We start from the raw sequence: 27,505 nt of genomic DNA on the forward strand, positions 1-27,505 counted from the left end.
TAGTTCCAACTCACATGTCAATCCCTCTTTTCTCAGCACGACACCAAGAAAACCCTCAATATCTTCTGAATTCAGTGGCTCTGAGAACCAGGATTCAAGGTCAAATCTGAACTGAGCCAGCACAACTTTCCCATATTATTCTAGTGAAAACCTCCAATGATGGGACAATATATTTAATCTGCATATTCTAACTCCTTATACTTCAAATGTTAGCATAAAGCCACCTACTTCAGGAATATTTTTCTGGATTTTCCTCATTCTTTAAACCTAAAAATGTCTGACTAAACTAATATTTTGATGATGACATCTATTTTTCCTTCCTTATTAGGCTGTTATGTTGTTCTCTGGAGACCAAAGACCAAGTCTAATCTTTTCCTTATACCTAAAGCCTAATACATAAGCTCAGCCATCTCTCTAATTGATGCTTGTGAATCACCTGTTGACTGAAAGCAGTATAAATGTTTCTGAGCTGGGAGAGTGATTTAGTCTGTCCCCCCAAAGTCAGAAACCCTCCCATCCTGATCCCTCTGGCTCACCAACAATGGAGAGGATGACTACCACGAAGTCAAAGATGTTCCAGCCAATAGTAAAGTAATAGTGGCGCAAGGCAAACATCTTGAGTACACACTCGCATGTGAAGAAGATGACAAAGACCAGGTTGATCCAGTAGAGGATGTTCTCCATCTGCTTGCTCTGAGTGTCTGTCTCCACCATCATTGTCACCATATTGAGGCAAATGAGCATCATGATCACAATGTCAAAAGCTTGTTGAGTTACAAAATCAAAGACGACACCTTGGATATTGTTCTGAGGAAATATGTAGAGCAAGAAGGAAGAATACAAAGATTCAGAAGGACTTTCTTAAGCAAAGAAAGCATTTGACTAATGAATGTAAGTCCCAGTCATCTAACCCAGCAACTCCCCCCTTTTGTTTTGCATTGGTCTGCTCTGGCAACCTGCTTGAAGCAGCAGTTCCTCTGATTTACATAGAAATTTATAGAACTGTTTAACTGCAAAACTTTACTCCTATTTCCCAATATCCCATTCCTATTTCCTAACATCCCAAGCAGAACTTCAGAGTTGGAAGAGACTTCAATAATCATCTAACCTAACCACAGTTGAAAAGAATACCCACTAGTACACCCAACTAAGAGTTGTCTGGCAATGGCTCGAAGCCTTTTAGTGAAGGGGAACCCACTATCTTCAGAGATAGCCAGTCTGATTGACTTGGTCCTCTGGGGTAAAACAGTCGAAATTTTCTTTATGATAACTTTCCCAGTTCGTTTAACTGTTCTCATATGCTCTTTAAGGTACCTTCTCCAGGTTAAACTTTCTTGGTCCCTTCTCTCATCCTGCTTCCCCCTGTCTCATGTATCTGAGTTGGAATGACCTTCAGAGATCATCCAGTCTAGCATATCCTTGAACAAAAATTCCATTACAAGAGGCTCACTTAACAAGTGGTCATTCACATTTTACCTAAAGACTGCTAGAATAGGAGAATCCATACCCCTCAAGACAAGGAAGCTTTTCTTTCATTGAGTCAAAATTTGGTTCTCTAATGACTACCCTCTCCTTCGAGGCTAATCCTAAGGTCCAAGCAGAAACAAGCCCCATCTCTTTTCCACATAATAGTCCTTCAAATACTTAAAGTGGTTATCATATCCTTGCTAAGTCATCTCTTCTCCAGACCCCTTCGAAGGGGGCATCTTTAGTACTGTCCCCCTAGGCTCTTCTCCAACCTGATCACCATCTTCTGGCCATTCTCCATTTGATTAACATTCTTTCTAAAATGTGGCCTCAAGAATCTAACACTACATCTCTAGAGGTCATACTCTCAGGAAGAGGGCAGAGGGACTCTCACTTCTTTTGGCCTGGACTGCCCTAGGGAAGTCATCCCTCTGCTCCCAACTCTGCTAGCTCCAAAGAACACAAGCATCTACTTGAAGAAAATATGTTCAGGTTCATTCTCTACTATCACCTAAAGACACAAATTCTCACAACATTTCAAATACAGGGGAGAGGAGGGAAGAAAAGTAGCTAAAAATAATTGTTTAGATCAAGTTGGAGTAGTCTGATAAAACCCATGGACTACTTTTCAGAATCAAGATTTTAAATATATAAAACACATTGTCTTACCAATTCTATTAATATTTCATTCTTAAAATATTTTTTAAAAAAACCAAACAAGTTCATGGATTCCCAGGTTAAGAACTTCTGTTTCAGAAGCTGTCTAGGAAAGTAGTTATTTACCATGGTGACTTTAATAAGAAAGAATAAAGGAAAGAAATTTGGGACTGCTGGGTGACACCCTCTTTTCCCACATTCTTTTTACTTTTTAAGTTCTGAGTTCCAAATCTCCTGTTCTGGATTCAGTTTAGCAATCTACCAATGAAGCAAAGGTCTTGGTGCATCTTCTTAGATGTATTTTCCTAATAATACCATCCAAGAAATGAAATCATGTTAAGATCTTTGATTTTAACTCCACAGGGAGAGTGAACCAGTAGAGACCTAGGCTAATTTTCCATTTTGTTGTCCTCTCCCTCTTCCAAATGGCTGGATACAGAATCATCATTAATTTCAGCCAGGTGTAAAGATCAAAACTTGCATGGTGGAAAAAAGCTGAGAAGACAGCAATTTAATAAAAATGCATTTTCTGATTCATTCTCCCTGCCAGGTCTTGATCATTAAAGCCTTGGTCTCATCAGACTCTTTGCCAAGTATCTGTCAACATGACAACTCTTGGCTCCTTCATCATATTCCCCAACCCACCGGTGAAAGTTACCCTCCTCACCCATGGATCTTCTAGAGGGCATGGTTCAGTGAGGAAGAGAGAATGGAAGAGATAACAATTGCCCTTTTCCTTCCTTCCTAGTGCCCAGGATACTTCCTGTTCCCAACCTGCATGGCCTTTTTGCCCTTAGCTCTCAGAATACACTTACAAGGGGCCTGGGAATGGGTTTCTGGGGTTTCTTCGAGCCCAGCTTCTTCATGGCATTGTAGTATTTTTTCTGTTCTTCAGTCATAAAGATGTCCTGACCTCCAAAGTAAAGGAAGGAAAGAGAGGACGAGTCATTACAACTTGTGCTCTAATTCTACTTTGAATCTCCCCCAGTATAGTTCTAAAGGACAAAGTTAGGACAAGGTTAACACTGAGGCACTGATCCTGTTTAGGGAAAGCTTGGGGTCTGGCTTGGTCTTCCCTCATCTGAGTTATCATATATCCAAGATAAAGAAGACCCAATTCCATCGTGTGGCTCCTGAGTAGTTAGGGGACTGCCCTAGTCTTCCTGAAGACTGACAAGACCTACTCGCAGGAGGGTGATGACACTTTTTAAAAAACATTTCCACATAGTTATATGCAAAAACAAGTTTCAACATTCACTTTTAAAACTCTGAGTTTTGAATTTTGTCCCTTCCTCTCACCCCACTCCCCCTTATTGAGAAAGTAAGTTATTTGATATAGGTTCAAAATGTGTAGTCATGAAAAACAGTAGGGGAATGACTTTTCAAATGAGTACAAATATTTTCCTAACCACATAAATATATCCTGGACATGCCACCCCCTTCTAAGACGTACATAAAATAAAAAAGTGAAAACCCATAAAAACAAGACACTTTCTAAAGTTATAAGTCATAAATAATGGCCCATAGCCCACTGATTTCAGGTAATATTCAATACCTCCAAAATCACTTTTAACAAAATAAATCAAAGAATTACTAGGAATTTTTGAAGTTGAAGCTGGCTTATAAAATGAATGATAGTCTTCTACACTAGTCTGAAAAAAGTGATCTATACTTAGCAAGAATAAATGAAATGGGGGGGCAGCTAGGTGGCACAGTGGACAGAGCACCTGCTCTGGAGTCAGGAGTTCAAATCTGGTCTCAGACACTTAATAATTGCCTAAATGTGTGACCTTGGGCAATGTCACTCTTAACCTCATTGCCTTAAATAAATAAAATTTTAAAAAAAGAGTAAATGAAATGCTGTAAACTTTATTACAACAATTCAGAGTGTCTGACACAATACAGGAGCTTACTAAATACTTGCTGATTGATTGATTCCTATTTTCTATTCCTTTTATAACTTCATTTAAAAAAAACCAGAATGATTTCTGGTTCTGATAATAGGATGATAAGAAATTAAAGTGCTCAAGGGCTGACAAGAGAAGGGAGGAGAAACAGAAAACTTGGATGACCCACATGCTGCATAGTCCAGAAACACCAAAATGAGTGTTAACAATGAAGAGGTCAGTGAATAGGGAGTTGAAGAAGATAGAAAAAGGGGAGGTTATCATAGACCTCCCTCCCTTCCAACTGCCAGGTCTTATAATTCTAGGAGTCAAGAGAGGAAGCTCCACTCATGAGATCCCCAGTCTGATGCTGGGCTCACACTGACCACTGAGAGCTCAAGGGAGCTGGGGGTGGGAGACACCAGGGAAGATGGGGGGGTAGACCTATCTTTTTCTTTTGTTGATTGAAGTTATCAATGATGACACCAATGAACAGGTTCAGGGTGAAGAAGGAGCCAAAGATGATGAAAATGACAAAGTAGATGTACATGTAGATATTATCTTCATATTTAGGCTGTTCTTCAGGCTGCCATGAGACAAGAGAAAAAAGTTGCAAAGTCAAATTCCCCTCATAATCTGTGTGTTTGTGTGTTTGAATAAATGTTATGAGAGTGTGTGTGTGTGTGTGTGTGTGTGTGTTTTGGGGGAAATTACATCATTTAATTGTGACCTATGAAGGGCCACAACACCTGTACTGGCCCTATTGTGATGGGGGTATCTGCCCAGTGTCTATTCTCTCTCATTGTTGAACATGCTTCTCATTAGATGGGTTCAAGAATTCTGGGGATAAAATGGACCTATTCTGATCAAGCCTCTAGTGGAAAAAAAGGGGAAATCTATGGGAGATACACTGCTTTTCTAGGAATGAAAATGTGCTGAATGCAAGCGACCCACCTGGCCACATAGGGCCACAACTTGATTAACCACTTGATTAATCACCTGATCTTAACCTAGGAGAGTGAAGGGCTTTGGGGTGGGGGGTGGGGACCAGGGTCTGTAATAAACATGTAATGCAATAAATGCCTCCAAGATGCTAATCCCAAAACCCTTGAGAAACAGTTCCATAGACTAAATTCAGCTTTTTCTCCCCAATCTTTCTTTCTTTCCAAACCAAAAGGGTATACATTATGTTACCTGGTCCTTACCTTTCGGGAATCCACAGCTGCATACATGATGTCCATCCAGCCTTTGAAGGTTGCCTGACAAACAAAGGCCATCATTAGACTATGCAGGCAGCAACCCAGCCTGCTTCGGGATGGGGAAGGAAGGACAAGTAGAAGCGCCATGCTTTAGGTAATTCCCAAATAGGCTGGAGTCTCAGGGAGCACTCAGGAGGGAAGTCTTGCTCTGTGGGAGTCCAGGTACATTCTGGCTTGAACACAACATTTCCCAACTGTTTGTTAATATGGTTCCCAAAAGGGTTTGTTCAAGTCACTAAACACTATCAAGGATAGACTGGGAAAGAACTACATTGATACTTGGGTGAGAAATAGATGTTTCATTTGGTCTAAAACCTAGACAAAAGGGTTATTTTGCTCAGAGAGACAGAGAGATGGGTTGGGGGAGACAGAGAGAGAGAGACAACAGAGACAGAGAGAGAAGAGAGTGAAGGAGAGGAGAGAGACAGAAAGAGAGAGAGAGAGAGAGAGAGAGAGAGAAACATTTTGGATCTGAAAAATGCATGATCACATTTTAAAAGCATACAACTCCTGGCTACTGTCCTCCTCCACCAACACACTTCATCTAAGGCAGTGGCCTCAGAAACCTCACTATTGGCTCCTCCTTCCTTGACTCTACCTATTTGGTCTCTGATCAAGATCTAAGCTGCTATGAGACATGGTTAAGATAATGGGGAACAGGAAGAAAACCAGGCATGATAGAAATGAAATTGTGTAGTAAATTCTGTGGAATTTTCTGGAGGAACAGAAAAAATAATCTATATGTACACCCATCTCTAAGTACATTTCACATATGACATATACCTACAGATGTTTATGTACTATATAGATCCATTCCTCATTGAGACAATCTTTCTTAGGGTTTCAGCAACCTTTCTCTGGTGCTGAGCATGAAGCAGATTTTGAGTGACAGTTCCAGAATACTACCATATGCAAGGATGCTGCTTTTGTATGATCTGCCCAAGTTATACATGATTTTCATACAATTGATTATGTATACTAGAATGCCTGCTGGATCTGGCTGGTGCTGTAAAAGTGGGCAGCCTTTTACTCCCCTCTTTAAATTACTATTTTGTTATTCCTGTTTTTTTTAAACAGTTGTCAAACAGAAGAATGCTGCTGAGCTAAAAGAAAATAATTCCTTTAAATAAGATCTTAAAGGTTAGAAGCTTCTTTGGGAATTAACACAATCTGACATTTACATTTCTAGTGCAAGTGGAGGTTTCAAAAACCCTTTAAACACAATTGTTTCATTGGGTTCTTTCACCAAACCCATGAGAGAAATACTTCAAATATTGCTGCCTCCAATTTACAGAGAAGGAAAGGGAAGGCCAGAGAGGTTACAGAACTTGCTCATGGTCACCATAGTAAAGGATCCAGGCCTGATTTGAACCCAAGTCTCTTAAGAATTCTTCCCACTAGACCATACAGAGAATTAGGGTGCTTGCTCTGGGGAGGGCTTTAGAAATCATAAAATTAGTCTGGGCTTTTGACTTGACCAAAGTCACTGGTGACCTTGGCTTGTGAATCATGTGAGCGACAGCAACAGGTGGGATTAGCCAGGAACATCACAGGTGAACTTACCACCTGGAGAAGAGCCAGATATCCTGCCCCAACATTGTCGAAGTTGATCTTGACATTCTTCCACCGGATCTGGGTAGAGTTCCCATCCATGAGGGCTTCACAGTCTGATTTATTGTTGACCTCCTCTATCTCAAAGCGGTATTCTGATGATTCATTGAAGCAGTAGTGGTACTTCCCTGCAAACAGGTTCACCCCCATGATGCTAAAAATCAGCCAGAAGATCAAGCAGACCAAGAGAACATTCATGATGGAGGGGATGGCACCAACCAGGGCGTTCACCACCACCTGCATTGGAAAGGGGGAGAGAGCTTAGACATGGAGGGAGGCTCCAAGAGCACATTTCCTTATTTCCAGGAGGGGAATGATATTGTGTGGCTTATACTGGTCAGGAGACCATCACATTCTCTCTTAGTTCCACAGGGAGGACTACCCAGACCTGTGAACTTGTATTGCAGGAGCATTTGAATGAAACATGCCACAATCTCAATGTCAATGAATGCTTGAGCCCAAGACTTCTTTCCCAGGCAGCAACTTTCTAGATTGACAGAATGCTTAGCCTGTTCTCCCCAATCCCACAACCTTTGTAAAATCTGGCCAGATCTGGGAAATCCTGGAGCAATGTCAAACTTCCCAATTGCCTTTAACAGACATTCCCCCACTGTAAAACAAGGTATGATCACTCAAGATCAACCAGAGAACTGCCCTTTGAAGATAATAGTGAGTCAGTGAACAATACATAGAGTCTTTTTGTGACTATGCAAGACCAGTTATCTTGTTTCAGGCAATAGCTGAGCATGCATATTTTGCAGGCTCAAGGAAAGAAGCTATATTCCCTCTACCGAACAGAGTCAGATGAAATTGGAACCATGTGCTTTTCACTTAGGCTCTTTCTCCTTCATGGTTTCTGACCCACCTTTGGTTCATTGGACCATCTACACCCTACCCTGTCTTAAACTGATGTTCCTTTGCTGAATCTAAGACTCACTTCTTTAATTTCATTTTTAAATGCCACAAAAACCTTCCAAGGTGTCTCATAGCTAACCAAAAAGGGGCATTTGTTAGTGACCAGTGATTGTAAGCCTCCAAAACAGAAATGAAGAAAGAATTATTATTTTTCAGGTTCTAAGAACTTTTTTTTGTTCACAATGGTAGGTGATGAAAATAGCTATCACTTTAAAATTTGCAAAGTAGTTGGTTATTATTTCCACTTTTTATGTCACTTTTCACTAAAGGAATTCAAAGCACTTTAAAAAACAGGTCAAAGAATAAGAAAAATTAACTCTGCTGGTACTCAGGGAGACCTAGACTCTGGTTTCTATCCAATACCTCTACATTACACAAATCTGGCCTCAAACTCTTACAAGTTGTGTGACCCTGTGCAAGTCACTTCACCTCTGTTTGTTTCAATTTCCTCATGGCAAATGGTGATATAAATAGCATCTACCTCCCAGAGTTGTTGGGAGGGTCAAATGAGATAAATGGAAACTGCTTAGCACATTGTTAGTCCCATGGAAATGTGAGCTATCACAATCACCATCACCATCACCATCACCATCACCAGCACCATCACCAGCACCAGCACCAGCACCAGCACCAGCACCAGCACCAGCACCATCACCATCATGAATGAATTCCTTTTCCTAGTTCTCCCTTAGAGGAAATATAACCATTTGCTTACAGCACACATAAACCAAGTGTGATTTGTTTTCAGTTAACAAACAGAAGAAGAACCATCAGTGATTTTTAAGCTCTTATCTTGAACCTCTGGGTGAAGTTTCCTTTTTTTTCTTAACTTAGAGACTTTCTCTCCATAGTCTATACTGTCACATTGCAGAATATGAAAAGCTGCTCTTTCCAAGGGAGAAGGAATATCCTCCTTCTATCACAAACTAGGGATCTGATTTTCATATTAAAATGTGAGTTCTGGGTGTCTCCAATTTATGTTCTCTGACTAGTTTGGGAGGTGAATATCTCTTAATTTTCTGATCAAGAGAATTTCTCCAAGATCCACTAGTCACAATCTCATTGACACAAAATTGTCAAATTAATATAGCCAGAGAAAATTGAGATAATTAAAATCTACAATATGCAAAACTCATTTTAACCATTAGCTTCAATACCCCCCCATTAAATTCTCCTCTTTTCCTTTCTTCTTTAAAAATAGCTAAAAAGAACAGCTAATAAATTATAAAATGAATCTGATTTCAGTTTCACCTCCTCCTGCTGCCCTTGTTCATCCCTTGGCAGAGGAACAACCAAACAGAAAATGAACAAAGAAAGAAACATAAAAAGGAGCAGGAGTGAGGGGGCTAGATATTTCCCAAATGGACTAATCAACCCCTAAACCATAATGAGAATAAGCTTCAGGACCTAATTCAGGACCTTGCAGCTGGTGTTCAAGAACATAGCACTCTGAGATAGAGAACTTTGAAAGCTTGTACGAAGTACATCCAAGCAAAAGGTTACAAAATACATGACTTTTAAAATTAGATTAGGGAACTACTTTCTGGAAGACTCCTCTGACTTGTCTTTAACCCAGTCTAAATCTACACAAGTGTATAGAGGCAAATAACTTGTGTATTTGCCACAGCTGAACATGTCCAAAGAATAGAAGAACTTTTGGCTTGATTCATTAATTGATCTTCCAGTTATGCTAATATTTTAATGGATGATTATTTCTTCTGTATAGGACTTAGGGGTGGAAAAGACAAGATCATTTAATCTAATAATCTCAATTTAGAGTTGAGGAAATTGAGACAGAGGGAAGTGACTTGCCCATGTTTATACTGAAAGTGATTCTGGGACTCAATCTAGGTCCTTTGACTCCAAATCCAGGGCTTTTCCCACTATGCCAGGCTGTTTCTTATATAATATTTCTTATATTTTCAGAGATATGAAAGATATGGTGAACATGAATAAAATTCATATATGATTGTACTATGCAAACACTTATTATTAATTTATTAGCACTCAAATTGATTGGCACTCTCATTTACTGGAAATAAAGGAAGCTATTTTATTTTCAAATTAGGTTTATGAATAGAAGAGTAAATACAAACAGAATTCATGAATTTGTTAACTGTTCTCTATTCTGGAATTAGTTGCCAAACTATAATACAGATAGAGATGATTTTTTTATATTATCTGTCTCACTGTATTGCACTAATATGTTAGCTCTTAAAGGGCAGAGAACCATGTTGATTTCTTATTCCAATTTCTTAGTCCACAGAATCTTTTAATAGTGTGAAGACACAACAAACATGAATTCATATTTTTCTGCTGTGATCAGTGAATTAAGCACTAAAATATATTTCCTAAACTTCTGTGTGGCTGTCTAGTCTTTGATTCAATGAAAGTACTCTGTCTTACACAGACTTCATTCTCATTTTTTACAAACTTATCTAGATAAGGGTAGTATTATCAATGGTGATTAACTAAAACCAGGTTATACAAACTATATAGGCAGTCTTCTTATCTAGCTGATGACATCACAGTGTACATATTATATATAGACTGACAATGAGATTAAATTCCAACTTAGGTCACTATTCTAAAAAAACTTTTCTGTAATCTCTTTAGTACTTAGTACATTGTGGATGCTCAATAAATACATAAAATCTGTCAATCAATTTTTAACATCTGGCAGAGGGAACATGCCTTTCCAGTGCAGATTGTGCATTGACAACTGACAAAAGTGCATGCATGTATCATAGCATTACTATTTTATGTCCTCAATAATTTAGTAGCACGTCAAGATCTTTAGAATGCAGACTACTATGAAGGAGAGAAAAGCAAAGAACTACATTGCAGATTTCCTTTGCCAATAGCACAAGCATCTCAAATTTCTGGACTTTGGCTTGAAGAAGGAGAGAGAGAAAGAGAAAGAAAGAGAGACTGAAGTCAGTTTCCACCAGATGGAGTTGGGGACAACTATTTCCTCTCAAAAATGAAAACGAAGCACAGCTGTTTTGGAAGGGTCAGAGCCCTAATTTAAAGTAGCACAGTGACAGTGGAGCCCATTGGTGGGTGAGTGTGTTCAGGTGATGAGCATATTTAAAGATATGGGGTGGGGGTGGGGAAGGGGTTTGAGATTTTTAAAAATTATGGTTTAAAGGAAAAGCAAAAGTTAAAAAATAAACAAACAGACCCCCCCAGGCAATTGTTGAATAAATTTGATTTTGGAAGTTCCAAAGAGGAAAAGAATTCCAGAGAAATACAGAGGAACTCTATTGACTGCATTCAATCTTGGACTATGGAGATGCTTTCTCGAGACTGCCAAGGGACTGCATGTTAGGTCCAAGTCCATCCCATCCTCCCCATCTTCCTTTCTTCCACAAATACCCTACCTGGTTCTCCACTAGGTATCACTGTTTGAAGCATTAATCTGATGGTTATGCAGCGGGAAGGGAGCTTGCTACAAGCATGAGCCCAACTAACTCAATGTTTTGGGAGATTCATTTACAGAACAATTTCTACACTGGACCTATACCATTTAAAAGTCCATCTTTGGAAGAGTGCCCAGTCTTGCTTACAACATCTTGGGAGACAACCTGAGCAGGCAATTTCACTACCATTCATCTGAATGGGACAGAGCTTTCCGGGGTACAAGACTTTGCCTAGAAGCTAACAGGAAGGAAATGTTTGTTGTGGGATGGACTGGAACAGGTTGGAGAAGAGGGGAAAGAGGAATGAGAAAGTAGGAGATGGGGGCAGGGCCAATGAAAGAGCCCATTCTGCATTCAGATAACTTCTGAATAAGCCAGTTGTTAATGGCCGTAAAGTTGAAAAGCCTCTAGGCATAGGGATGTGGGAGAACTATGGTCTATTGTGCCCTTTTCCTTAGCTTTCTGTATGTACTACAAACCCAGTTCAGGAGAGTAAATCAGTCTACCAGTCCATGGCATGGTGACTCAAGTGGACAAATGTCCATGAATGTGACATATACTGAATTTAAGGAAGTCTCCGAGTTGGGAAAAGACTTCCATAGCCTACCTATCATGTTGCTAATGTGGTCTTTGTATTGCACTGGCATCTCTTGAATAAGCTAAAGAAACAAGGGGATCATTAACCTTCTTTTCCATGACTGAGCCAAGCTGAAAAGGTGGCTCTGGAGGCTTAGTCCCTTGCTCTACTCACTCACTACAAGTTATCTCCTTAGATCTGAATCACAGCACGGAAGTAAAGACACACTGAAAACTCTCTCTTTTATAGGAGGAAGACATGGAATTTCAAGGTGTCAATTCAGATATTCAGGAGTGAATTCTATTTCAATAAGATAGTGGAGAACTGAACCTCCAGAACCATGGCAGATTACAAGTTAACTCACATTTAGGAGACCCAACTGTGACTGTGCTACAGTAGGGAAATGAGATTGTTACAAATGATACTTGGCAGGATAAACACAATAAACTCTATAAAGACACAATGAAATCTTGAGCTTCTTGTTCCTCTATGGGGAGGTCCATGGCATACTAGACAGTGATTCTAGGACAGGAAGCAAATTCAGAAACCCTGGGCTGGCAGTTTCCCAAGTTTACTTGCTTCATGTAGACTATTACAACTGGTTAATTTTCATTTTTGGATTCCAGAAGGCAAATCCAAGACCAAATGGTCTTTTTGAGAAATTCTAAAAATTCTCTACATATCCTCTGGTTTACTCTCCTGCATGCATTCAACATCTGAATGGAAACATGAGTGTTTTTTGATCTCATGAAGGGTTACAGACCTCTCTGATATTTATTGGACAACAGCTATCAACAAAAATCAGTTGTCCCAGTTGTGTTTTGGTTTTAGAAAATAATAAACTTTTTTTGAGGGGACAATGATTTATTTCAACAACAGTAACAATCAAAAAAAGAAAAAAAAGTCAAACTGCAAAGAGGTGCCCCAATTGAAGGAGCCTTATTTTTCAGATTGCAAAGTGACAAGACCTTGCATTGTTTAGATTTGAAAGTGGAGTCCCCAGAAGCAAGAGGAGGGAGGCGGTTGAGAAATTCCTGGAGGACTTGCTACCATCCAAGCCTTTTGCATAGTGTTTTGTTGCTAATTTGACAGTGATAGGACAAGGGTCCATACAGCATGGGAAAAGTGAGGAGGGGTGAAAAGGAAAGCTTTGCTATTAGACAAAGGCTGCCAGTCCTCATCTGGACTGGGCTGAGAACAACAAGGTGCAATAAGAGGAATTAAATTGGAGGAGGGGGGGAGGGAACCATCCTTCTCTTCTCCCACTCAGGCCGAATTCCACCCAGTCCCCAATTCCACTCCTGTTATTGTGGTTCTAGGTCCTCAGGAACTCCCTCACATTCCATAGCTTTGTTAGAAACTCTAGGCCACCGACCCACCCCCAAGGGTTTCCCTACACAGCTCTCTCCCTGAGTGAAGCCTAGACTTTTCAATGAGTCTTTCTTTGGGTTAGAATTCCCCTTCTTTGCACCTGGTGATTCTCCCTATTGAGTCAACAGCCCGGAAAGCCGTCTCAAGTGCTAAAGGAAAGCCAGGCCAAATGAGAACAGCCAATGTTAACATGTTTTGTGAATGGCATGTTGTATTGGGGGGGAGGGAAGGGGCAATATCCATGTGATGAGGCGGCTTAATGCAACTCCCCTTTTTAAGGGGAGGATGCAAGGGAGAAATAAAAGAGTGGAGGATCAAGTCAGCAGCTGTATCACAAGTTTGTTTTTAAAATGATCTTTCCACCAGTGTGATCAGTTCTAGCATGCTTAAACAGTTTCCATTGGCATGCAGAAGGATCAGCTGCTCTGAGTATCTTACCCTCATCCCTTCAAAACGTGATAAGGCTCTTAAGGGTCTCAAAGCTCTTAGGGTCCTAAGGGACTTTATGGCACCTAGTTCCGAGTAGCCCAGGGCATTAGCTATAAGGCTGACTAAAGAGACCTACACAGAAACAGAAGAGAAAAAAAAAAGGGAAAAAAAAAAAGAAAGAAAGCAGAGGTTCCAGAAGGTTAGAATAAAGCCCCTAGCGCTGCTACCAGACTGGGCCCCCCGGGGTGCAGGGAGGGGGTGGCACCAGCTGCCTACTTCACCTTGACTCAAACGACCTGGAAGGAAAGGTGGTTGAGAGAGGCAGAAGTAAAAAACACACAGAGGGGAGAGAAAAGTGAGAAAAGGCGGCACACATGGGTCAGAAAGGGAAAAAGAGGGCTGGGTGGGGAGGGAGAGGAGGGCAAGAGGGAGGAAATTCCAGTGGAAAGAGAAGAGCCTGAAGAGATGACAAGAACCTTACCCTCGCCCTTTTAAGTCTCTGCAGGTCCCAGAAGTTCCCATTAAATTAAGCCAGACAAATTTAAAGGTACCTAAGAGAAAGAATACAGATAAATACACACACACTGCACCAGCTGTCCCCGCCTCAGTTTATTCACCACTGGTTTTCCAATAGGGATAATTTCTCTTAATCCTGGTGGTAAGGGTGACCATGGTAATAGTTGACAAAACACCATTTGTTTAAGAGTTTGATACGTTAATAAATGAACAAATAAAATATATCAAAGAAGCAACACATCAGACCTAAAAACTCTCAATTGCAAGGACCAGAAAGAGGAGCAATCAATGAGGAGGGACTTGGCCTACTTTTAGAAACCTTGTCCATCCTTGCTTCCTCCCCAGAGTCCCCAAGATGCAGAGTTAAACTGTATAATTGAATCTACAATTCACCACTGAGGAGCTAGTCAAGAGCTTTACTCTCCCATTACCCTTAAAAGGGGAGCAGCATTAAGCTGACTCATCACATGAATATTGCTCCTTCCCTCCCCCATTACTCTCCCAATCTGAATCCCAGGCCATGGAATTTTCAGGTCTATGTTCTGTTAGAAACACTTAAGTTTAAAATAGTGAGAGAACTTAAGTGTTTCTAATTCAATCTCTTCATATTTTAGATAAGAAATGGACATTCAGAAAAATGACTTGTCCAAGCTCCCCAAGTCAGTCAGTGATAGATCCAGGACTTGAACCCAATTCCCTGAAACTCCCAAACCAAGTTATTACAAGTTATTTCAGGTGCAACTGAGCAATGAAATGAGCAGCAAGGCAAGCAACAGGAGAAACAAGAGGTAAGAAAAATGTCTCTGAGCAATCAAGAGTTGACTAGTCATGGAGAAGAAGCAAACAATGAGGTTGCTAGAACACCTTGATTAATAGTCTTCCAGATTAAACCCTCCCTTATCTTTCCAGTTGAATCATACTTACCTTGATCCACACAAGTGCCTGTACCAGGTACCATCCAATAAAGACCTCTAACTACTCATAAGTGCGTGACAGAGAGACACAGGTATCACCTAAGACTGCACTGGTCCTGGAGTTTGTTTATGGACTGACTTTTGTTCACTGAGCTAGGAAACTGAACTCTACTGTCACTGTTCTCACTATTATTTACTAGTTTGGTTCTTAAAAAAATCCTCGTGTATACAATATAGGACCCTTTTGAATTTGTTGTTTTTTGATAGATGACATTTTAAGGCAGAATTGGAAAAGTAAGAGTAGTTTTAACTGTTGCCTTTTCTGTGTTCTATATTAGCATTTAAATAAGTAATTCCTGTGCCTCTAGATTGATTGAAGTCTTTTTTTAAATCAAAGAAGGAATAAACAGAGTAGAGGACTGGGGTGGGGGACCTGAGGGTAGGAGGAAATTAGGATCCCCAAGGATATAAAGACTCAAGGATTTACATTTTTTTAAGTTATGGAACTTTTGATGAAGCAGTTTTCTTAAGCCCAGAGCTCCAGGATGACACCAGGAGGTTTTCTGAAAGTTAAAAGCCATCTTGCAGGCTATCTGCCAAAGGATGCATATAGAGAATCTGACTTCTGAAACCAGGCAGGGACAGAATCTTAGCAAGGTAAGCTCCAAGGAGTTTCATTTAAAAAGGAGTTAGGTTTTAGAAAAATCCCAAATATTACTGAAAACATCAATACTAGAAAGATTTACAAAGGACATGATAGATATGGTCAGCACAAGATCCAATGGCACAGATGTCAATCTTGCCCAAGATAAAAGGGAAAATGGGAAGAGCAGCAACACCAACTAATCCTTTGTCCTCTTCACCATCATCACCAGAAGGGGCAATTCAGTGTCTACTAGTCCATTATTTTTGCCTAACCCAGGGTTTCCATATGAAGATAATACTTAGCCCCAGTCATTTTTCATACAATAAATTCTGAGAGAGACATTAATGTATTCATCTGATGAAAGTGTCTTGTCCCTACCAAGGTATCTGATCAGAGTGGACCCATATTTGTCCTGTTTAGCCATATCTATATAAAAAGCCTACTAACACCTTCCTTTGTGTGACTTTCTAAACAAAATACAAAACCCAGCTCATCAGGGTGGGTGGTTAATCTTAGGATAAGCAGGTTCACCTAAAGTGGGGGAAAGAGTTGAGGAGGTACAGAGATCAATTCAGAAGCTGCAGTAGATGACCTGTTTCCAGTTGCTACTGATAGATTTGGTTGCTTAACTGATCAGTCTTGTAGAGAATGATCAAGATATACAGTGGTAGGCAATGACAGTGTTGCCTGGGAGATCACACAACAGTTAAAATCCTCCGACTCTCCATTCTGAAGCCCCGGATGCAAATAGGCAGAACACCACTTAGGCTGACATGGGAGGTTCAAACCTAAAATGAAAGATCAACACATGGAGTCTGGGGGATGGTGTAGGGCTAGAAAATGAGAGGGATGATGAGGGGGATGCCAAGAGATTTCCACACTGATGAGAACATTATTGAATGGAAAATGTCTCCACGGTAACCAATTCTAGGAAATGGTACCATATGAAGATCTCCAGTCCTGAGCATGGCTTATCCCAGGGATATCTGTGGAGAATGGGAACATAAGCCCACCCTTATACTCCTCACTGTAATGGGATGCAGTATCTCCAGTGTAGATAAGGATTTAAGCAAAAATGATTCCTTGAGATTCAACTGTTTTGTAGAGGGAAAAAAAATAACCTTGGAAGTTACCTGGATTTTCACATGACACTAAAAAGGAAAGTGGGTAAAATGAGATGTGTGGCATTCATAGTACAACAGCCTGGGAGGCGTGTCAAGGAGGAAAGGAAATCTGTTAGACAAAATGAACACGGCAAGGGAAAAGAGATTTAGACATAAAAACATCCTGGTTAAAAGCAATGGGCAGAGGGAGTGGCTAAGCAACAGTCCATGTGTAGCTGGGGGAACCTTTGAGAGACAGTGTATTCAATCAGGATCTGAAATTTTTATCTGTTGGTTTTGCAGAAAAGTGCCAAGGGAGATTCAACTCTCAGAGATGGGTAGTTAGAGAGTACCAACCGGGAAGGGGAAGGCTCCAGTGTGCCTGCCCTTCTCAGCCTCTGGGGCTGGTCCAGCCAGCCTGGCCTTTTGGCTACCTTCACACACAACAATCCTTTTCCCAGGGTTTGGGAAGCACTTCCCTCATCCCCTAGACTTTGGCTAATTCAAGTTCTGAGGCAGTTTCTGCCGATTCCCCACCCCCAGTCACCAGTGCTCCCTCCTTGTCTTCCTTTTGTATTTCTGCAGGATATGTGCCTGAATATGTACCAGTCTCCTCCAACAGAACAGAAACTCCTAGCAGGCAGGGCCATCCTTGTCTGGCCAGCATAGGGCCTGTGTATAATATATGATTGCTGAGGGACAGATGGGGAATGCCACCCGACTTAACCAGCAAGAAGATAGAGAAGCTTGCTGGGTTCTTCCTAGGATGATACAACACCCCAATGAGGCCTCTGAGTGCTGTATCTATTGGTTATATTTGGTAATCTTTATATTATTCACAGAACCTTGCACAAAGTAGGTATTTCACTAATATTTGTCAAGCAAATGAATGAAAAAATAAGGTAGAGGACAGAAAAGTATCTAATGGGTAGCTCTAACATCTAATGGACACCATCTGTCTTTAAGCATTTATCCCTGAACTGTAGAGGTGTTTACCTCAAAATGTTCCAGAAAGGGACAGCTAGGTGGTGCAGTGGATGGAACACCGGCCCTGGAGTCAGGAGTACCTGAGTTCAAATCTGGCCTCAGACACTTAATAATTACCTAGCTGTGTGGCCTTGGGCAAGCCACTTTACCCCATTGCCTTGCAAAAACCTAAAATAAAAAAATAAAAAAATAAAAAATGATTCAGAAAAGTGAATTCAGAGCATGTGGTACTGGGAAATAAACCTATTCTAACCTATAATTTCTTGGATCTCTTAGAAAAGAAGGTCATTCTAAGGAGTTATTTGGGAATTCCTGAACTGGTTCTAGACTCCTAAGGAGTAAAACTATGCACTGGAATTCTGCGGTACTTTTTAAGATAAATTAGAATAAAGCAATGAGATGGACCAGAGCTCCCCTAAATTTGGAACAAGTGGCTAGGTCTAGACTAAGAGCAGATCACAATTTTATTGCCATTCTATTTCGGCTTCAGAGTTGCTCCCAAAGGGCAGAGCTACAGATTAGTTCATTATCTAGTGCATGAACCTTGAAAGGAACATTGAAATCTCTTTTTCTATATTCTTATGCCTTTATCCCAAAAAACCTTCACACTTACAACCAAGTCCAATTCTAGCAAGAAGTTCCTGAAATTAGGCTTTCAGAATCCGGTGTTGAAATGGAACAGCACCAACCTTCTGGGAAGGAAGCCCTGAAGCCAATCACAAGAAAACTGTGGAGGTGGAGGAAGAAAAAAAAATTTCTAGCTCCCTTCTGAGCTTGTTTCTTAAGAAAGTCATTTCTAAAGGCTTCTGTATAAATCTAAATTGGTTCCTCAGAACCTCTGTCATCTTGTAGCCAATCAGACCTACAAGCTAACTGTACCAACCCAATCTCTGCACAGCTTTGCTTCATTGGCATTTTTCTGTACTCAGCAGGAAATGAATTCTCCATGGGCCCTGGCACTGTGCCCTTTTGCCATCTCCATTCACCCTTTTCTTTAAATGGTCGCTTCAGCTGGAAGAAGAGGATTTCAGTTATTACTCAGAAAAAAATAGTTTCCCTATTAATAAATCCAACAAGGAATAAGTAACAGGGAGCTAAGGAAGAGGTATGAGCAATGTGACCTTCAATTGGAAAGAAAACATTTAGAAAAATAACATTCAAGGTAATGCTTATGTCACTCCAAAGTGGTCTCCAAGCATAGGGAGTGGCAAGTGCAGAATTAAAAAGTCTTCTAAAGTTTGGTCTTCAATGAAGAAGGAGGTAGTAGTAGGCAGGAGATAGATTTGCCCAATATAACTTTCTTAAAACATTAACAGCCAGGCCAGACCCAGTTTCTAAGGAATACTCAGTTTATATAACTTGAGTATTAAGAAAACAGGGATTCTTCATCAGTACTGATTTCTTAAACTCTCATTTCAGAAGAATAGGTTAACTTTGTTTTCTTGTAAAAAATCTTATCTTTTCTGTATTGCATTATTCAGAGTAGCCTGGTGCAGAGTATCAAAGTAAATGGATAATACCCCTGGGTCTATGGGCCTGGTCAGGAGAAGAACTCAGAGTTCACTTCTCCATTACTTCCTCCCTATATGGAGTTTGTTTTTTTCTTTTCCTCCTAATAACAGAGAGAGAGAGAAAGAGAGAGAGAGAGAGAGAGAGAGAGAGAGAGAGAGAGAGAGAGAGAGAGAGATTTATGCTGACTGACTGATTTGGAGCCTAGGGATGATTCTCATCCTGTTTACCATCATTTTCACCATTGGATTGCTTTCTGGACATAGAATGCTAAGACCAATAGCTGCAATTACCAGTCCCAAACTGCTGCTTCATAGACCCTTTAATGCCAAACACATTAATAATATAGCTAAGGGTTAGTTGACTTGTGCCCAAAGCATTTTCAATTTTATGAAGTTCACAACTACTCCAACCCACCATTTTGGAGACTGTTGTCTCTTGGAAGTCCAACCCCCTCCATCCACCATTGAATCTCCACTTGCTAGTCTGGCCTTAACAGACCCTCCCAAGAAGAGTTAAGGTGACCCAGTTTCCCTATTTCTAATTCCTTGCTAGAAAAGGTGGGAAGTAGTAAGTGAGATACGTACAGCCACAATGAGGAAATCCAGCCAGCACCAGGCATTGGTGAAGAACTTGACAAAGCCATAGGCTGTCCATTTGAGCAACATTTCCAGGATGAAGATATAGGTGAAGACCTTGTCTGCATATTCCAGGATGGTGCGGATGGTTTTCCTCTGCTCAATATAGATGTCCTCAAAGGCCTGTAAGAGAAACAGTAGACATTTGTGGCTTTGGGGTCGCCAAACAAGGGACAACCTAGATGCAGCAATAGTTATCCTGCTCAACTGCACTTGGCCACACAATTTTCTTTCTTTTTTCTCTCTCCTGCTATGGAGCCTCCTTAACAAGAAAAACAGTCTCAGGTTCCAGACAACACTTGGCAAAAATTCTAGATGGCAAGTAGCACTTCCTTCTGGAAGTTTCCTTGAAATGAAGGAAGAAAGACTGGGAGCTCCCAAGTTGGCTCTTGCCACTGAGGAAGGTCAGACTTCCTCTCCAGTTATAACAGGACTGAATCAAGCAAGTTCCCAAAGCTTAAGAGAGGTAGTGGGGCTAAAAATAAACCCACTCTCCCTAAGTAGAAAGCTCCTGCTCTGCTTCTATATCTTAATTAGTGAAATACTCTAGCTCTGGGGGGAATCAAAGAATCTTAGTGCTGGAAATGACCTTGGAGACAATCTGATCCAAGTCCTACTGGATATGAATTGACCCTACCACACACCTAACCAGGGTACCCCCAATCTCTGCCTGAAGAAACTTAGGGAAAGGCCACTGCCTCCTGAAATAGCCAATGCTACTTTTGTGTAGCACAAATGAGTAGAAAAGTTTTCTTCATATGAACCTTCATGTGATGCCTCTTGCACCACTAATTTTGGAATAAGCTGAACCATTCTAATTTTCTCTGCTAAATGACAGTCGTTCTAGAACTTGATGGCAACTATCATTCTTTCCTTAAGTCTTTTTTCCCCTAGGCTAAACAACCCCACTTCTCCTTAACCAGTCCTATTATGATCTGATCCTGAGTTCTTTCACCCTGAATACCCACCAGCTAACCATGTTCTCTTTTTTTATTTTTTAAATCTTTTTAAAAAATATTTCTCAATTTCATGTAAAAAAATTTAACATACATTAAATTCTTTTTTAAATTACAAATTCTCTTCCTCCTTCCTCCCCTTCTCCCACCTCTTGAGAAGGCAAGCAATATGATACTGATTATACATAATGATGTCCTTCCAAAAGAAAACTCTAGACTTCACATCTGGCCTAGCCAGTCCCTTTTCAATTCAGCCTAGGACTGCAATAGCCTTCTAGGCAGTCTGGTCACATTGTTGTGGACTCCCAGTAAACTTCTGACTCCATTCCTCAACCACACTTCAGCAAGGGGGATAGTCACCCCTTTGATCTCACCATCAGCCCCAAATGTTTCACTTTATGATCAAGATTCTGAAATTCCTTTATCCAATTATAATCTCCTATCACTTTCATCTCTCCTTCAATTTTACTAATTGGTGCATTTCATATATATAAAAATAAATACACACACATTGATTGCAGTTGTCAGTCTCTTTCATTAGATCATTTTTCATAACATGACCCCTAATTGTGGGTATACCAAGACTCTGGCCTGAACCCTATTTTCTACTCTCCTTACTACCTTCTCTATCCTTTTTTTTTAGGTTTTTTGCAAGGCAAATGGGGTTAAGTGGCTTGCCCAAGGCCACACAGCTAGTGTCTGAGACCGGATTTGAACCCAGGTACTCCTGACTCCAAGGCCAGTGCTTTATCCACTACACCACCTAGCCGCCCCTCTATCCCTTTCTTAGAGACCTCATCAGCTCCCATGGGTTTAATTACGAACTTTATGAAAGTGAAAGAAGGAAGGAAACAAGTTTTTATTATTTCATTTGCTCCTCATAATCCTCCTGGGAGGTAGGTGGTATTTTTATCACTCCCATTTTGTAGTTGAGGAAAATGAGGCAAATAGAGGTTAAGTGATTTGTCCAGGGTCACCCAACAGGGAAGTTATCTGAGGCTGGGTTCTAGTCTTCCTAACCCAGGTGCAATGTTTCATCCATCCATAGTGCATCAGCTTCCTCCTTGATCTACCTCCCCAGTCTTAGTCTTTCCTATAGCTCCAGTCCTGTCACCTCAGTCATTTCCATGTGGTTTTTCTCATTATAAATACTCAACTTAAGAACAAGAGAGGTTTTGCTTTTGGCTTCAAGTAGTTGTTAACTGATTGCTTTGTCCAACCCATGACTACCTGTTCTTTCGACCCTCCATCATCTCACAAGTCATCAGCCTTGCTCAGGCTTCACTGTTCTCCTTTCCTATACTTAATCTTGACCTTTTTCAGTTCAACACTACATTTCCCTCTACATTCAAATCATCTACTCCCATTATTGGTAGTTGGAAACTCAGTGGAGAAAGGGCTGGGTTAACTCTGGCCTCAGATATTTATTAGATGTATGATTCTGGGCAAGTCACATACATTCAACACACAAACACACACATTCCTTTTGTCACTGAATCATTGTTACTCTTCAGATCTAGCCAATGAACCTATTCCAAAGCCATTCAATTGTACTATCATCCATCTAATACTTCAACCTTTTTACAAAAATAGAATGGGAAACTACCAAAAGTTTTACTAAAATAAAATCTAGATAAATTATATCTATATCATTTCTCTGACAAGTCTAGTAACCCTATTAAAAAAGGAAATGAGGTTTTTCTGTATGATTTGTTTTTTGATTCTTCATAAAGCACTATGGCTCTCTGTGTTTATTGCTTTCTTTTCTAGAGATTCACTAACCATCTCTTTAATTTCACATTCTAGAATTTTGCTAAGAATTGAAGTCATGTTTAGAGGCCTGTCTAATCTTTCCTCTCCCCTTTTTGGGAAATGAAGAATGTTTGCCCTTCTTCAGTCATGCAGTACCATCCTAATCTTCATTATCTTTCATAGATGACTCAGGATGCATCTTCTAGTTCTTTTAGTACTTTCAGATGTTCTTTTGGGACTACAGAATCCCAGCAAGAAGGATTATGTTGAGAACATCTGTGATTTTCTTCAGTTCCAAAGACAGACCTTCAGTCTAAGTGTACAAGTAGCAAATATCCAAACCAAGTAGTCAATATCCAGTCCTTTGAAGGAGACCACTAGAGCCAAGACTATTGGAATGATCTACGTATAGTACCCTCTGGTTGTTCAAAGAGACACTACAAATTTCCTCATAATTTTCATTATTTTCAAGAAATCCTTCTTAAATCATCCAATGCACTGCCATGCATCACCACAACATTGGATTCCTTATTGTCTTCCATAACCAAATTCTCATTCTTCTCTGTCTCATTTAGATTCTGAACTCAAGTTCAATTCTGTACAAAGTCTTCCTCAGAACTTGAGGCTAATAAACTTTCATTCATGTCCTTTGTTCAAATGACCAGGGCAAAGCAGGATACTGTCAGGTGAATAATAAGGAAATTTAGTATTGATTTTATCATTTTCATGGTCTGAACGTGGGAGGGAAGAAGGGGGAGAAGAGTGATCACTTTTTTTTTTTTAGGTTTTTTAAGGCAAATGGGGTTAAGTGGCTTGCCCAAGGCCACACAGCTAGGTTATTATTAAGTGTCTGAGACTGGATTTGAACCCAGGTACTCCTGACTCCAGGGCTGGTGCTTTATCCAATGCGCCACCTATCCGCCCCAAGTGATCATTTTCTTAAATAACATTTAGGCATATTGCTTCAATTATAGATTCTTTTTTAATTATTTCTTTTTTTTCAGGTTTGAATGTCTTATCTCCTCAGCTAGCCTATAAATTTTTCAAATGCAAGGACCATATTCTTCTATAGTCCTTAAAGGATCTATAAGTATAATACTAGTTAAAGGCTGTGTGACTAATACTACTCATCTCTAGTACGTGGGCTACCAGGTGATTAATTCTTTGGCCAGGGGAAAAAGTGGGTACTGAAGTTTTACAGTGATGGTGGTGAAGTGGTGGGAAGAGGACCAAAGAGAACTAAATATTACTTTGTTTTAAGATATCTCTACAGATTTGATGTTATAAATATGACATTCTTCTCTTACTATCAGGGAATTACCATAGTATCACATGTTCCACATTAGTAGAACAACTGAGACCTGTCAATATTGATATCTTTGCTAGAAATGAAAAGAAATTTTCAGCTGATTGCTTCATTGATTCCTGTGTGAAAGGCAAATAAGGAAATGTTGAAGTATATCTCATTATATGTCCAAAGGAAACACAAAACATTATTTCATGGGATACTTGATCAAATTATACTTTGTGGTGCTTATTATGACAATAAACAAAGATACCGTTATGAAAATCATGGCAGTTTATGTACTGATATCTGTTCCAAAGGATGAAAAGAAATTCTATAAACAACTTGATGAAGCCTTCCAAATGTAACTTTACTAGTTAGTGATTTTTTTTTAGGTTTTTTTTTGCAAGGCAAATGGGGTTAAGTGGCTTGCCCAAGGCCACACAGCTAGGTAATTATTAAGTGTCTGAGACCAGATTTGAACCCAGGTACTCCTGACTCCAGGGCCGGTGCTTTATCCACTGCGCCACCTAGCTGCCCCTGGTTAGTGATTTTGATGCAAAGATGGACAAAGGGAAAATATAGGGGGAAAAAAGGGGAAAATACAATTCAAGTATTAAGAAATTAAAGTAGTCATGGCAAGCACTGAACATCATGAAAAATGAAAATAATTCACATTAGCATAGAAGAAATGAATAGTTTTCGATGTGGGAGTTATTTCTGAACCTGTGCTGTCAAAACATTAATTTGTTACAACAAAAATTAAAACCTATTCCAAATTGGAAAAAAAAAAGATTAAGATGAGATGATGGAGTGTAAATCAGAAGACATCCAATCTTCTCCATTCATACAAGGTAGTGACACCAAGAACTGGGAAATGGAAAAAGGAAAAGACACCAACAACTGATAACCCATCTTTTCTAAGGAAATATAACTAATAAAAATTAACTGCTTGATACAGTGTGCTAGAGAACCAGCTTCAGAGTTAGAGAGACCCAAGGTTAGAAAGGCTGGCCGTGTGATCTTAGCCAAGTCACTTACTCTCCTAGGAACCAAAAAGATATGATTATACATTGGTGGAGGGAGTTCTCTATACTGATAAAAGCACAGGTCTAGTTTACAAAAAAAAAAAAAATAAAATTCCCCCAAAATGATTGTAGGATGAGGGCTACAGGAAGAAGAAATCACCCTTAGTCATTAAATATGTGATCTCCATGCCACATGTAGGGACATGGCAGTCTAGAGTAATTTGGTTTTATTAAGATAAGTATAAAATTTCACTAAAGTTTTTGGGACCCTCTGTATATTCATTTACAAGACTTTATAGGAAAAGACATTGGAAGTTAATGAGTTGTATGTCCTTATAAAACAATGAGAAGGGGTTGAACAAGTTTTCAGAAAGTTAGTTGCAATATACAGATAGGCTGGCTCATTCAATAAAATTAGAAATATTAAAAGACTTACTATGAATGTAATGACCAACCAAAGGAATAACAATGAAGCATGCTCTCTGTCTCCTAAGAGACAAGTGATAGACTCAGAGTACAGAATAACCACATTTTTTTGGACATGGACCATGCAGGAATTTGTTTTGTTTAACAATGCATACATTGGAGGTTTTTTGAGAGGAGTGGAAGGGGAGAAGAGTTGGGAAGGAGAGAAAAATAGGATTTTGCTGATTGAAAAAAACACAATTCAAACTAATAATCTCTGAAACTGACCAACAACAAAGAGATTAAAAACAGAATAGTTATTTTAGCATTTCTATGAACAAAATATTTTCATTTTTCTTTTTTTTTTTTGACAAGGCAGTGGGGTTACGTGACTTGCCCAATGTCACACAGTTAGATAATTAAGTGTCTGAGGTTGAATTTGAGTTCAGGTCCTCCTGACTCCTGGCTGATGCTCTATCTACTATGTCACCTAGTTGTCCCTTAGATTTTCTTAATGACAGTGGAACAATTATATTTGGACTATAAAATCTCAATCCCTAACTTGTTAAATGAAGGAACAGAAATGAACATAGATGATAAGCCCAGGCAGAACAATTGGATGAGATTAAATTAAGCACACAGAAAAGAATTTTGAAAGTGTTGAGGAAAGGATTCTCAAGTTACCTAAAAGAGTGCAAGAATTGGGAAAAAAGGCAGAGATGGTTTTACTACTACCAAGAGATCATCAAAAGTCACAAACTCAAGTATCTCTGCTCTCATTTCTATGAAATCTTTATTAGAATGATTAAAGGCATCTTTGAAAAAAAAATAGCCTCTTTCAAGTCACACTTTTGGCTGAAAGGTGAGAGGACACAAGATCCCACTCTACTTGTTGTTTGTTGAGTTTTAAAAAAGCATTTAATTCAGAAGTTCAAAATATTCCCCTGAAGGTTCTCCTGACATAAGGCATCTCCCATGCACATGGCTAAGAACATATAAAATTCCTTGCTAGATATAGAACAAAGGTAAAAAGTGATTAATCCTCTGAAAAGCATTATCAAGGAAGGTGATGCTTGCCCACAGTGTTTGTCACTGACATGAGGAAGGTTTGGTAGGGAGTCCAAATCAAATATGCTCCGATTTGTGGATGATATTATACCAATTACTAAAAGAACTCAAAGTATCTCAATGAAACAGTCCACAAAGGAGAAAAGCAAGTGTGTAAACAATGCCCATTTTCCTATGATATTCAGGTAAGGAGAAATCGTTGGACTGGTCCATCAAAACCTATGTCTAGGACAGACATTAGAGATGGCCAGTAAACTAAGCCCAGAATTGAATAGTAAGAAGACAGACAGCTGAATTGCTTTGGGGAAATTTCAATAACCCCCAAAGATTCTAAATGAAACAAAAATGCATTTTCAACACCCCAATAGGTACCACCAATATGTGGCTTTCCATGAAAAACCACAATAAATAAAGAATCAAAACTGCAGATGATTCCAAGACAGAGATATTTGGTAGGTGTAAGCATGCTGGAACATATTGCCAATGATGTAAAATCAATGGCACTTAAGATCATGTATGGGATATATGTTTTGGAAAGATAGGAGCCAGTCACAGAGCAAGATCCCTATGTATTCTGCTTTGATTTGACCATAACTGGAGGGCTGTGATCAAATCAGAATACATGTTTTAAAATAAGACCAATTGTAAAGAATCCAAAGGAAGTCAACAGAATGATGAAGAGTCAAGAGTTGATGCCATCTGGATATCATCCGAGAGGCCTAGAGATGTTTAGCATGTAGAAGAGGCTCAGTAGACCATGGTGGTCTACTGAAGGACCATGCCTTCAAATACTTAAAGGACTACAGAATGGAAGAGGCAGTTAGGTGGTACAACAGATAGAGAAGTGAATGCATTTGAATCCTGCCTTGCACAGTTATTAGTTATGTGATATTGTGAATCTCTCTCAACTTCATCTATAAAATGGGGTTAATAATAGTACCGAGCTTATATGGTGAGTATGAGGATCAAATGAGATATTTGTAAAGCATTTGGCAAACCTTTGTCTTTCAGTACCAGAGGGCAGAACTGGAAACAATGGGAAGTAACTGAAAAGAGACCTTCAGGTTTTTTTTTTTAATTTTAATTTAAGGTAATGGGGTTAAG

The 27,505-nt window shown here is 39.7% G+C and overlaps 1 protein-coding gene across 6 annotated transcripts in view; it reads right to left on the minus strand.

The window, feature by feature from the left end:
- SCN8A (sodium voltage-gated channel alpha subunit 8) overlaps positions 1-27,505 on the minus strand; it is a 202,133-nt gene that overhangs the window by 8,313 nt on the left and 166,315 nt on the right. For 5 of the 6 annotated variants that reach the window (XR_012476117.1, XM_074225893.1, XM_074225894.1 and 2 more), the window contains 6 exons: positions 19,857-20,030; positions 6,833-7,117; positions 5,216-5,269; positions 4,459-4,596; positions 2,940-3,044; positions 537-807 (listed from right to left, as the gene is read on the minus strand). Coding sequence is in view for 5 of the 6 variants with exons in the window: in XM_074225893.1 (XP_074081994.1) it covers positions 537-807; positions 2,940-3,044; positions 4,459-4,596; positions 5,216-5,269; positions 6,833-7,117; positions 19,857-20,030 (1,027 nt within the window). In the remaining variant the exon portion in view is untranslated. Of the gene's footprint in view, positions 1-536; positions 808-2,939; positions 3,045-4,458; positions 4,597-5,215; positions 5,270-6,832; positions 7,118-13,603; positions 13,727-19,856; positions 20,031-27,505 lie in introns of all 6 variants that reach the window. The other variant, XM_074225895.1, reaches the window with a different exon arrangement.

Source organism: Macrotis lagotis, chromosome 2, assembly GCF_037893015.1.
Source record: "Macrotis lagotis isolate mMagLag1 chromosome 2, bilby.v1.9.chrom.fasta, whole genome shotgun sequence".
In the NCBI taxonomy this organism is placed as follows: Eukaryota; Metazoa; Chordata; class Mammalia; order Peramelemorphia; family Peramelidae; genus Macrotis; species Macrotis lagotis.